Source organism: Benincasa hispida, unplaced genomic scaffold (genome assembly GCF_009727055.1).
Source record: "Benincasa hispida cultivar B227 unplaced genomic scaffold, ASM972705v1 Contig674, whole genome shotgun sequence".
NCBI classification, from domain to species: domain Eukaryota; kingdom Viridiplantae; phylum Streptophyta; class Magnoliopsida; order Cucurbitales; family Cucurbitaceae; genus Benincasa; species Benincasa hispida.
Genome location: NW_024065018.1, coordinates 146060 through 160034, shown reverse-complemented (window position 1 = coordinate 160034; position 13975 = coordinate 146060). Strand labels below are relative to the sequence as shown.

The 13975-nt window shown below is 36.5% G+C and overlaps 1 protein-coding gene across 1 annotated transcript in view; it reads right to left on the bottom strand.

The window, feature by feature from the left end:
- LOC120069912 (ABC transporter C family member 2-like) overlaps positions 1-13975 on the bottom strand; it is a 67154-nt gene that overhangs the window by 28774 nt on the left and 24405 nt on the right. The window contains exons 10-13 of the mRNA XM_039021752.1: positions 13075-13140; positions 11764-11838; positions 11333-11440; positions 8437-8571 (exon numbers count right to left, since the gene is read on the bottom strand). Of these exons, the coding sequence (XP_038877680.1) occupies positions 8437-8571; positions 11333-11440; positions 11764-11838; positions 13075-13140 (384 nt within the window). The remainder of the gene's footprint in view (positions 1-8436; positions 8572-11332; positions 11441-11763; positions 11839-13074; positions 13141-13975) is intronic.

The window sequence follows — 13975 nt, the reverse complement described above, 5'->3', positions numbered from 1 at the left end:
GCAAGGCGCTAAACGCAAGGGCGTTGGGCGTGCGACTGAGGGGCTAGGCGATGCCAAAGACAATGCGACGAGGCTGGGAGTTGTGAGATAAGATTAAGTTGATGCACGCAGCAAGAGGCCTTAGACAAGAGGCTTGTGCAAGCGTTGACACAATAGCTATCTAAGGTGAGCGTTGGTATACGTTGAAGAAAGTATGCGCCAACCATGAGGCTAAGCGTTGGAAGAATAGTATGGCCATTGGACTATGCGTCGGTCTTGAGAAGTTAGTTGGACACAAGGTGGGTCATGGCAAAGGCTATGATTCTAACTGAGGCCAAGTGAGGTTAGGCGTTCAAGGAGGCTATGCGTTGACATGGGGGATGCGTTCAAGAGATGCTATGCGACCAAAGAAGAAGAGTATACGATGAATTGAGGAAACTTGGAGATTATGGCTAGCATCGGGACAAGTGGCTAAATCAAATGAAATTTGAGCTTAAGCTAGGAGAAGGTGGAAGCATATTAAGACATGCAAGAATGACCTATGCATTGGACAAAATATTGGGAAGACAACTCGAATCCATGCAAGTAGGAGGTGGAACGTGCTAAGTGTCGAACATTACATGGAGTTGACACTTAGGATTTTCATGCAATACAAGTGCCTGCATTGGTAATGTTAGAGGATGACAAGGATGATTTAGAAAGCCTATAAATATCCCGAGGGGCCTTCATTCCGAAATGCAACTCAGAAAATATCTCAAAAGGGCTTAAGAGAGAAGAGGGAGACTAAGGCGTTGAGGGAAGCTTAGCAAGCATTGAGGAAGATCCTCTAAGCATCCAAGATGTTGTCGGGGCATTGAGATTACATCCAGGCATTAGGAAAGCTTCTCACAGCGTAAGGATTGCTACACCAGATTTAAACGAGGAGTTCTCTCAAACTACTCGTGCAAATCAAGTGATTCTTAAGCCAAAATCTCATAAATTGAATGTAGTTTATGTGTAAGGGCTGCTGTGAGGAGATTCTAAGAGAGAATTGTCAAAATTGAAGGAAACCAAGAGGTGTTCACAGAATCGGTGACAGCCGAGCAAAGTGGAGTAATCTTGAGATTCTGAGCTCTTGCGATGGAGTTTGAAGCTCAAATTTTAAGGTAAGTAAGTTAACACATTCCTAAACATATTTGTAGAAGGAAGCGTCTCAAAATAAGGTCTGGAATAATGAGTAATCTGAGCTTCAAATGAATCTAGAAATTAGGGTTCAAAAAGAAAACCAAGGGAAACCAGGGAACTTGGAAAGAGAGAAAGGATTCTAGTAAAACCCTATGAGTGACTCTAAATGTAACAACCCAGATTTGTATGCATACACTACAAGAAATTAGATTTTAAATGTTAAGCCGGACGAAATTTTATTTAAAGGGATGATAAATGTAATACCCTAACCGTAATTTAGAAAGCAGGAAAACAAATAAAATACATAATTAAGAATGAAAAATATATAAATTTAATAGGAAAATCGGGTGGAAATTTAGAATTGGAAAAAAATAAGAAATTTATTAATTATCCAAAAATAATGAATAAGGGGGCAGAATCAGGAAGGATTAATTAGAAGTTGGACGCTAGCTAATTCAGGAAACAAAAGGCAGTAGATAACTTTTTATTTGGGCACTACTCATTGGAAGAATTGGAAGTGAATTAATTGCCCATATATTCTTAAAATTTGAAAGAGTTAAAAAGGGGAAGTGGAATCCACAAGCAGTGAAGGCAACCCACGTGTGAAAACTAGCGAGATTAGAGAGAAAATTGGAGAGAACGAGAGTGGAGAGAGTGAGAGTGGAGAGAAAATTGGAGAGAGCGAGAGTAGAGAGAGCGAGATTCTCAGCGAGACAGTGGGAGAGAGCGGGAGCGGGAGCAGGGGCGGGGGCGAGTGCGAGACCAGCGAGAGCGAGAGCGAGAGCCAAACCAGCGAGAAATCTCGAGAGAGCGAGATTCTGAGAACAAAGAGAGCGAGATTTGGACAAAAGCGTGGATTATGCGTTGAATATGGCCACAATCTTATAGATTATACATGGAGAACCCTAAAATTGAATACAAACAAAGGTTGAAGACGTAAGGGCAAACGTTAGCCAAAATTAGGTGTCTTATTAAGAGAAATTCTTAAACCTAAGTAATTCATTTGTAGGATGAGTTGTCACACTGAGAAGAGCTGAAAACCACTATAAATAGGACCCTTTACCAGAAGATTTAACCCATTCTCAAACAAATCTCAGTAACAAAGAATCGTGTGAGTGAGGAAGTTCTGTGAGGTTAGAAGAGATAAAGCTCGAGTGAGGTGCTGCCCAATTTCCTTCTAGTTTAAGAGGGAAAGCTCTACTGATCAAACCATAAGGAATAATAAGGAATACCTAGGATCGCAGTTAAGGTAAGTAGTTTATCTCACCCTCTCTTTAAGTGTTTCATGGTAGTGTACCTTTAATATGTTGCATAATTATGTTATTGTTTATGTTGCATTACATGTTTAAAATACGTTTATCGCAAGGGACCCCATGCATTATGTTTGTTCATAAGATTAAATTTTAATTAATAAAGGTTATGCTTCTAGGGCTAGCAGGGCATGTATGGTTGCACCCCTCTAGACCCAATTCTATGTCAAGTTTATGCTAGGGAAACTTAACGGACTAACAGGGTATGTATGGTTGCACCCCTCTAGTCCAATCTTACGTTTATGTTAATGGTTGATGTTGGATGCGACTCTAGCCCTACTGACTGCATAACCCGCTAATCATCAGATGGGCTAGTTTCCGCCTAAGTCCTCATCTTCCTATCAGGGCAAAGAAATTTACGTTAGTGATGTTGGATGCGACTCTGGCCCTACTGACTGTATGACCCGCTAATCATCAGATGGGCTAGTTTCCGCCTAAGTCCTCATCTTCCTATCAGGGCGAAGAAATTTACGTTGGAAGCATAACCGACCACCACATGTTAGTATATGTTTTCGGTCCCAATCATATGTTTTCAGGACATGTTGCATGTGATTGTGCATTTGGTCACTACCTTATGTGAGAACTACTTACTAGGTATACTATATACTCATCCTATTTTTACAGACTTTGTAGGTAAGGACATAGCGTAGGTGGCAGAACTGAACGTCGCTCAAATGGCCAACCATCAAACTCACTATTATGGGCATATACATTTTTGTATCACTACACTAGTGTTTTATGGATCTTGGCATTTTGTAAAATAAACTTTTTATATAGTTTTCTACCTAATTAATAAAATCTTAGATATGTTCTTTTGAGATTTTTGTCCAAAACTCATCTCATAATAGAAAAGTCTAAGCATGCATGTCGTAGCGGTCGGACCATAGTATGTAAGGATCCGGTCGTTACACTAAATGCTTTAAATGTGTTACAAAAGCTTGATGAATGATTTAGCAAATCCATCTTTAGTGGCTCTAAATGCTTTAAATGTTTTACAAAAGCTTTATGAATGATTTAGTAAATCCATCTTTACTGAAAGCTTTTCATGTTAACTAGTTTTCAATAAGTTTTCCTAAGTGACGCGTATCTCTAATATTGTAAACATGTGATGAGGTATGAAGCTACTAAGTATGTTTAAGCTATGCACTTTAAGGATCAAGAATATGTGTCAATAAGAGATATCTTAAGAGAGCTAAATCTTAGTAAAGAGAAGAATGTTTCCTTAGGAAGTAGGAATAGCTCAGTACTAAAGGACCATAGATGAAGGTACTAGAGCTAGGTTCTAGATATAAGCCTTGACGCAATGTTCCCTTAGGAAGTTTGGGTAGCTCTATACTGAAGGACTAGAAGTCAAGGTACAGGAGCTGAGTCTAGATATGAGTCTTGATGATAGGATCCTGTCTACGTGCACGTAAGACAAGAAAGACTAGGTGAGGTGATGGACAAAGGTGACACACCTTAACCTAGGTTAGCATGAGGTAAGGTGGTGGACAAAGGTGACATACCTTAACATAGGTTAGCATGAGGTTATTAAACCCCCAATAATTTACACTTATAAGAGGAGGGGTAAAAAGGGAAATACACTCAGTAATTCTGTTACAACCGAATTGGCAGGGGGTGAGTTTGTTATGGGGGAATTAGTGGAGAGGGGAAACATCTAGAGGAGGGGACCTTGACGTTCCTTTAAAAGCACCAGCATGAGGAATTGAGAAGGCATGCCTTTACTGAAGATAAATAAAAGTTAGAGAGCTTTTATGGAGAGAATTCCCCAGTTCTCTCGAATTGTGTTGGGATTTTAGTTTGTTGGTCTGTTTTCTTTTGGTTTTCATCTCTGTTGTTTGAAGTTTGTTCTCTCTCTAAGTTTCAAGCTACTTGTTCTTGTATTTCCTAGGTTTTGAGTATCAATATCAATAGAAATAATCCTATTTCCATCATTTGTCATTGTGTTTGCATAAGCTTTGCTGTGTGCAGGACCGGGGCTTAACAAATTGGTATCAGAGCCCAAACAATCTTGGGGCAGACTAGAGCTATGACTCAGAAGTTGCTGGAAGAAAGCGGGAGACGAGCAAAAAGGAGATAGTGGGGTTGAAGGACGTATTGTTAGGTCTATGCAAAAATATTGAGAAGTTGACAGAGGAAGTTAGAGAGAACAACTCCTCGAAGAAGAAGGAGTCAGCGGTTTCAGAGGGAAGCAACCACAAAGCCAAAGGGAAGACGGATGAAGCCGAGTCCTCTCAATCAGTGGGGGCTAACAGCAACGACAAAGGTAAGTATAAACGCCTAGAAATTCCCCTGTTCACCAAAGAAAAACCCGAATCTTGAGTATATCGCTCTGAGTATTACTTCGAGATTCATGAACTCTCTGATGAAGAAAAGGTAAAAGTGGTTGTGGTAAGTTTTGCGCCTGATGAAGTGGATTAGTTCAAGTGGAGTAACAACCGAAAGGCCATCACTACTTGGAAAGAATTGAAGAAAAGGCTATTTGATCATTACAGGGCCATTGGAGAATGAAGCTTGGGCACACGGCTATTAAGATCAAGCAGGAGGGGTCGTATGCTGATTATGTGAAGAAGTTCGTTACCTACTCTGCACTCTTACCGAAGTTATCAGAGAATGTGCTGAAGGATGCGTTCATGAATGGCCTCGAATCGACTCTGCAAGCAGAGGTGATTAGCAGGAATCCGCATACGTCGTATAAATGTATGCGTGAAGCGCAGCCGGTGAACGACCGCAACTTAGCCCTCAAAATCGCCCTAACAGATTTGGGATACATGGGCCCAACAAAAGGGAGGCCCAATCGGGGAGGAAAGAACCCGTCACGACTAAAATGGGCTGCACCAAAAGGGTTGACGCTCCAGTGATGAAACAAGTAGCGATACCTGTGAAAAACACGCCAATGAAGAAGGATCCTCCTCTAAAGAAGCTGTGAGACTCAAAGTTTCGTGAGAGGCTAGACAAGGGTCTTTGTTTCTGATGCAATGAAAAGTACTCCCTTGGGAATCGCTGCAAAATGAGGGAAAGTAGACCGCTAATGTTGTTTATAGCCAATGAGGAAGATGACGCAGACAATGAAAAAGCCACGGGAGAAAAGGAAAAAACAAAGTTGAACACAATAGAAACCATCAGGAATGCACAGCTGGCCTTGAAGTCGATGCTTGGATTTTCAGCAAAAGGAACCATGAAACTGAAAGGGACGGTACATGGCAAGGTGGTTACAATACTCATAGACTTAGGCGCGTCACACAACTTCATCCACCAAGACACGGTAAGAGAGCTCAACCTCCCTTTAAAACAAAAGACCAAATTCGGGGTAGTGATCAGGAATGGGACATCCATCCAAGGAAAAGGAATTTGTAAGGACATGGAACTTAAACTGCCTGGGCTGCTAGTCAGAGCAGACTTCTTAGCCATTGAGTTAGGCCAGATGAACGTGGTTTTAGGGATGCCTTGGTTGTGTACCACTGGATTCATAGGCATTCACTAGCCTTCACTAACCATGTCATTTTGGTTAGGTGACTCCCAGGTTGTGCTCCGTGGAGATCCCTCTCTTACGAAAGTTGAAGCGTCCCTTAAGGCCCTGTCCAAAATATGAGAGGAGGGAGACATGGGGTTCCAATCGATTTTCAACACTTGGAGATTGAGGAAGAGAAGATGAATAATGAGTTGGAGAGACAGCAAACCGAGAAGCTACCAGTCATGATACAAGCCTTGTTAGAGGAGAGAAAACAAATTTTCGACACCCCTTCAACCTTGCCTCCAATGTGCATGGTCGATCATCGCATACTAACTGTGGAGGGCCATAAAACAATCAACGTTCAACCATACAAGTATGGCCAATCAACGTTCGACTCATTCACCTAAACACTTTGACTGTACTGACTTACGATTTCAACAAACCACATTTGCAAGGCTTCTCCTATTTGATCTGTTTTCCTTCAAAATCCCAGAGGACCTTTCATTTTCCATCAGACTGATCTTCAACTTCTTCAATGCTTCAAACTTATTGAGATAATCTTTTATCATTTCCTAGAATACCAACCAATCTTTTTTGTTAAAGCCAAAAGGAACATATATCGGTTGCTTTCCTCCTGTACTAGGCCACACAGTGCATTCAAAGGACCATCCGGATGAAAAGCGAACCTTTTTTTTTAATAAGAAACATTCCATTGCTGATTTGATCTGGTCTAATGCAATTAAACCCTTGCTTGCTGAAATTTGGTTTGAAAGAAACCAATGAGTCTTCCACGATAAATCAATCGCTTGGATGGATTGTTTTGAAGTTGCTCGGATTAATGCTTCTTCTTGGTGCACTCTTTCTAAGGCTTTTGCAGATTTTTCCATTCAAGATCTCTGTTTAAATTGGAGTGCTTTTATTTTTCCAGCTTAATGCTTTCTTGGTGTTGTTTTTCCTCTACTTGAACAATTTATATTTGCATTGCTTTGATTGTTTTAGTTGTTTGAATTTTTTTCTTTCGTATATTGTATTTTGAGCACTAGTCTTTTTTCACCACTTCTATGAAAAGAGTTGTTTCTATTTACCAAAAAAAAAAAAAAAAAAGAAGAAGAAGAAGAAGAAGAAGAAGAAGAAGAAAGGGAAGGAGGGAGAAAAGAGGAAAGAGGAGAGAGTGGATGCCATCCAAGCCGGCATTCTTTTCGGCATTCTTTTCGGCATTCCCACATTTTCGTTGTTTAAGATTTGTCACAGCTGGAAATCTATAGTTTCTTTTTCTTAAGCTTTCTGCTCCACTTGCTAGCTTTATTCTGTTTACTGGTTTAGTTTTTCACGGCTTTCACATACTGTTTTTCTTTTTCCATTCTTTTCATTGATAAAATGAAAAGAGACAATCTCTAAAAATACAAGGATACAAAATAAATAGCCCGAAAACATAGAGTACAATCCCAAAGGAACCATTCACGAGGACAAAGATAAGCCAAAAGAAAAGGGAAAAAGCCCCAAAAATACAAAAAACTTGAATAGAAAAATACATAAAATCTTAGAAAAATGGCAATAAGGGAAGGCGAATACCCTTGCAGCTTCAAAATGATAAGCCAATCGAGAATAACATAGAAATCCCTTTGAATCCTCACCAACCAAAAATATTTAAAACGAATCTCCAAAAACCAAAACAGAGGAAAAATGATGACAAAATTTCCCAATATGTTCCAATAGTGAGATACAAAAAGAGATGCCACAAAGCTGCCCGGAGAGACATGAAACATTGAAAATTTAGCAGCTTCTAACAGACTACTAAAATAAAAGTCCATGATGAAGCTTCAATTCAATCCTTCCAACCCAAGAATGCCTCTCTACCATCCTTCTTCTGAATCAACAACAGATCATCCACCCCCCACTGAATGCCAGATAACTTTAATGAGAATGCCAACCACTTCCTCATTCTTTGATTCTTGGTTAAAGACAACTAGAAGATACTGATTTTAGAGAATACTTTCCGGAGCAAACATACATGAACAATCACTGAGGCCTCTTGCAATCCAAGTGGTAGTTGCTTTCTTGTACTGTTTTCTATTGCTTTTTCACTCATTTTGGAGTTTGAATCCTCGAGCATTAGTCTCTTTCTAGTCACTTTTCATTTTCTTAATGAAAACTTTTGTATCTTGTTCCAAAAAAAAAATAATAGAATACTTGTCTCAACTTGAGGGCCCTTCATCTTTTTTCAATAGTTTAATACGTTTGTTGCTTTTCAGAATTTTCTTTTTCTATTATTCTTTCTTGACTGGAGTTTATTTCTTTGAACATTAGTTGTTTTTTTTCGTACAACACCTTTTCACTCTGGTAAAATCATTTGAGAATTAGCCTCTTTTTATTATATCAATGAAAACCCTTGTTTCTTGTCTTTTTTAAGAAAAAATATATATCATCAGACAGAGAGATTTATTTGCAATGCAACAACTACCCATGCTATCCAAACAAACACACACACACTTGTGAGAGGAACCAAAGAAAATTTTGTTAAACACATACCTGTATAGGAAATAGAAGAACTAGCAGTAACGCGCCAAGAAGTGAAGAAATTCCCAACTGCTGGTAAAGGAGAACCATTGCAATTGTAATACGAAATGGAGCTGACCATAATGTGTGCAGGTACTGGGTTATTTGCTGGATACCGAGACCAAAAGAGCAAGACACGAAATAAAATCTACTATAAGGATTAGAATTTAATATGAAAGATGACAAACAATTTTTAGAATAGAAATTCCTTCTATAGCGACATGTTCTTTCACAACGACATAAAAAATAGTACAATATTTGAAAACATAAAACGTGCAGACAAAATAAAATTACACATGTTGGAAAGAAAAATCTGTCCTATGGTTAGATCATTTTAATTCAACTCATCCCAATGCTTCTTACATGTTTCTCCCTTTCTAAATCTTATGCTGATTTTTCTATTAAAAATACTTGTCTTAATTGAAAGACAAATATTCCCATTGTAATATTGGTTTTTATGCTTTTTATTTCACTCCATTGTGGAGTTTGTATCCCTTAAGCCTTAAATATTACTCTCATTCGATTATATGAATGAAAAATTGTCTTATTAAGAGAGAGAGGGAGAGAGGGAGAGAGAGCAAAAACAACCCAACTAATAATTAACAAAAACTTCCTAATTCAAACAAATTCTTGTAAGGTGAAAACCAAAAAATATTAGAAAGACAGCAACATTGAGAAGCTTTTATTTTGCCAACTTAAACCAATCAAACAATAGTTAACGAACACGCCAAGAAGTTAAGATGAATATTATTGTAAAACTCTTAGATTTGAGAGAATCTAAATATTCTATTCCATTTACTAAAGATACATAAATATATATACATATGCATACATATATGGTATATATATATATACACACACACACATATATATTTGAAACGGAAACTAAAGATAGATATATACAAGTGTATAAGAGTAACCTAAGTAGAAGAAGGTAAAAAATAGTGAGATAACCTTAATAGTATACTTACAATAGTGAGATAACCCTAATATTAACCCTATAACACTCTCCCTAAATTTGGAGCATATATATTAATCATGCCCAACTTGTTACATAGATAATCTATACATGCTTCATTCGATGCTTTCGTGAAGATAACTCCTAGTTGTTCTCCACTCTTCACATGTCCTATAAATACCAATAAAAACACAATATCCTGAAGTTGATCTTCTATCTTCTTTAGATCCTCCCCAATTGGCAGCCGAGAAGCATTTAATATTAGTATGACCATAATCTTTATATATTAAACCACGCCCGAGGGCAACCTTCAAATAGCACAGAATTTGTTTTAATGTAGCCCAATGATCAACTATAGAATACGACATATATTGGCTCACAATTCTCATTGAATAGGCTTCTGGTAGAGCCACGGTAATATCATTATGTTTTCCCTCTAACTTCCTATATTTTTCAAGATCGTTTAGCAATTCCTTCTTTTGTGAATGGAAAGTTTGGCATCATTAGAGTACTACATGGCTTAGCCCCTAACTTCCCTATTTCAACTAGCAAGTGAAGTATATTTTCTCACTGATAAAAGTATTCCTTTCTAGCTTCTTAAGAAGTATTTCAACATGCCCAAATCTTTCGTTTGAAATTGAATATGGAAAAGGGTCTTTAGGAATTGAATAACTAATGCATCATTGCTAGTAATCACAATATCATTAACATATCAACTAACAGGAAATCACAATATCATTAACATATCAACTAACAGGATGACACCACTCTCAAATCTCTTAAAAAGACTAAATAATCTAACATGCTCTTCCATTCCAAAGTTTTCAATCACCTGACTAAATTTCCCAAACCAAGCTCGTGGAGTGGACTGTAGATGACATGCACTTTCTTGTTACAAACTTTACCCTTTAAATTAGGGCTACGCAATAATCTCAATAAAATAAGAAATATCCTTGTCTAATATAACTACAAACTCCAATGAGTGCCCCCAAGCCATGTCCATAACTAACCCATGGTTCTAGAAATCACTATTCATTAGCATTTATTTTCACAAACGCTGAAGTTCCTTTATTTACTCCTCTTGATAAGAGTGAAACTCCACAGCATCTGCATTCAATAATTGATGCTTGTGGTATCGTTCTTGGCTGAGTTTTGTTTAATCTTCATTAAAGATCCTGTCGTAGTTCACAAGAGGCTTGGGGGCATCTATAAATGGTTGGTATTTATCAATTGTTTGAAGGAATTTATTATGGTTTTGGTTGCCGCTCCATGTTCTATTCTCAGGTTAAAGTCAAGTTCAAGAGAAAATTCAGATTGGAGGGCCCGGTTGGTTGTGCTTTCTAAAGGGCTTATAATAGTAATGCTTGTCAAAATCTTTTGCTGCTTTTCTTCCCATGTCTTTTGTCCATGGTTGTTTAAGAACTATGTCTGGCTCAATTTAAGGGGAGGCTTCTGCATTGGCATCTTTCTAGTCTTTTTGGTTATGTTTTCAGCTTCAAGCATCATCCACTTTCATCTGCTTTCAAAGTTCTTCGTCACTCTTGGCTCAAGCTTCGTTCTTTGACAGCTGTTTTGCTTGTTTTGAAATTTTTGTTCTTTAGGCACTTGTATTTTAGTTTCTTTTGTTTCCAAGGATTAGTCTTTTAATTTTTGTTCTTGTTAGTTCATTAACTATGTTGTTCTCTTTCTTTATTTGTTTCATTATATTTTGAGCTTTTGACTTTTTCCATTTTATCAATGAAAAAGTCTTGTTTCATTTCGAAAAAAAATTAGCATTTATTTTAGCAAAATGCATTTCATTCAAAATATGAAATTCTGATGGCGGGAAAAATATGAATAATTAAATATGAATAATTTAAAAACAATCATTGCATATACACCACAGAAAAAATATGAAACTTAAAAATGTGCCTGAAGTGTCGTGGCATCGGTAGTTATCAAGTTGGTTATCTTTCCAGTAGGAAACTTCTTGCGAGCCTCATGAGTTAACCTCAAAGATTTGCGAAAAACAGAAGCAACCTAAAGACAGAAAAAAAAAAAAAAAAAAAAAAAAAAAACCCAGACCTGTATTAAGATAACATCTCCAACGAACTTTTCTGCCCTTAATAGAAATAATCCATTTTATTAAAGCAACAAAAAGAAATTAAGCATCTTGTGTTACAAATTGGGAGAAAATTTGAAGTTCCAATAAATTCACAAAAAAAGATAAAGAACACATTTCAGACACTGGAACGCACAAATAAAACGACCATACAAATTCTAATCTTCCCATAACATAATTGGAGTTGTACAAATCATCTTTACTGGACAAAAAGAAATAAAATGGAAGGGAAAAAGTTTACCAATGTTGACCGCAGTCGAAAACCAACACGCATCACATTTTGAAAATATTGTGCTTCACATAACACTCCAAGAAGCTGTAAAGCAAAAAGCTATTAGATATGTGCCAGACAAACTGGGGTCGTGCAATTGATATGAGCATATTGAAATATACACGAGACAAAAACAAGCAAAGAAAACTTCATATAAACAATTATGACTGGTGTGGACCAAAGACAGAATTTTATTATGACCAAAAAATGTCGAATACATGAGGGGGATTCTCTATGTATAGAAAATTAAAAAACAAAATAAAATCCTAAAAGGCAACTAAAAAGGGGGCGGCACAAAAGTGCATCTAAATGCATGCTTAATAAACTAAATTTATTTGTTGCAAAATTCTAATTGTTTTTTTTTATAAGTGCAAAATTCTAATCGGTTCCAAGTGTACTAAAAGTTAAAATGCAAAATTCAAAATACAAAATTCAAAATTAAAATAATATATAAATATAAATTATTTCAACATTCAAAATAATATAAAAATCTACCGATTGTGGGATTCGAACCCAAGACTAATATCCATAGAAACTTCTTGCGCATGCTTTCACACCAACAAACAAATGGATGGATATGGTTTTTTAAAAGGAACGTTAAAATATAAAAATCTTTAAAAAATGGAACATAGAGAAACTACTCGTAGTTTCTAAAATTTGGTTAATTTTTTTAGAAACATTCCTAAAATTTAGAAACAAAACACAAGAATACTTATCACATAAGATTGTTTCTTAAAAAATAAAAAACAAGAACAGAAAATAGGAAACAGAAACGTTATGAAATAAGCCTTTGTTTTCCTTTTTTTTTTTTTTTTATAATAAGAAACAAGGTTTCATTGATTTTTTTTTTTTTATAATAAGAAACAAGGTTTCATTGATAAAGAAGTATAAACATCAAAAGAATGACAAAGGGCAGACTCAGGACGTCAATAAGTCAGTTTTACAACATGCATAGTGTATACAAATATATCTGAACAACGGGATATACCATCTTTTGAAGTAAATAACGTATATGTTATTGTTAATGTCAATTACTAAACTTCTGGAAAGAAATCTATTTGTTTACATTTTCTCTCTCCTTGAATCATATACTTTTCTAATATAGAAGAAAGATCCTCTACCAATAAGGAAAATATATTACAAATATAAATAATCATAATACTCATCTAATGTTACAAAAATGTAAGAAAATCCAGCATTATCACATACCTAATCGATATGCACAGATTTGGGAGAGAGACAAAAAAAAACAAAAAAGAAAAAACAGGATTTTGTGCATACCACACCAGCAAAAATCGAGAAAGCATATATGTAACCAATCCCAGATGAATCTCCACGCTGCATGGACTGCAGGTATTCATAAGAAATATGTGAACATCTACGGTGACACAATTCACTAGGAAAATCGCTAATAAAAGGTGCTAACAAATCCAGGCTTTCATGCTGATATAATTTTTCTTGTTTATTTTCTTTTTCATTTTTTTGGGGCAAGTCCCTATTTGGTCGTATTTAATATCTTGCTTTTTATGTTTCAGTGTATTTCAAGCATTAGCCTCTTTTTTTTAAATTTGAAAAGGAAACCATACTTTTTATTAATGCATAAAAAGAAAGTACAAGAGATGTGTACTTAAAAAAGAGTGATACAAGACAAGGGATCAGGAGATGCACCCGGGCATCTCAACTAGGTTGACACCCCCTTAGCGTCCTCATCACATCCATACAACTCAAACAAAACGAACAAAATGGAACTTACAAGAGGATTGAATACAGAGAAAAGTTGTGCTCTTTTGAGAAACATAATACATAACAAAGGAGAAAACAAGAAAATAAGTCTAACTACTTAAGTCTTCAAGGTTGGAGAGTAGTGCCCCTTCTCTTTAAAACATAATCAGCCCGAGAGGATGAAGACTTGCCAATTTAAACATATATCCTGAAGGGAGTATGCTGCAAAATGTTTAGAAAGAGAACACCATTGAGAAGCATTAAGTTTAGCAGCCTCGTAACGGGAGAACCACGTGAGTTCTCTATCTTGAAAGATTCTTTGATTTCTTTCAAACCAAATTTCAACTAATAGTGCTTTTACTGCATTGCACCAAAACAGATTTGGGGCTTTTTTGAGGATAGGACAGTGAGTAGTTGCTGAACATTATTTCTAAAAGTATTATCGAAAGCCCAGCTGATG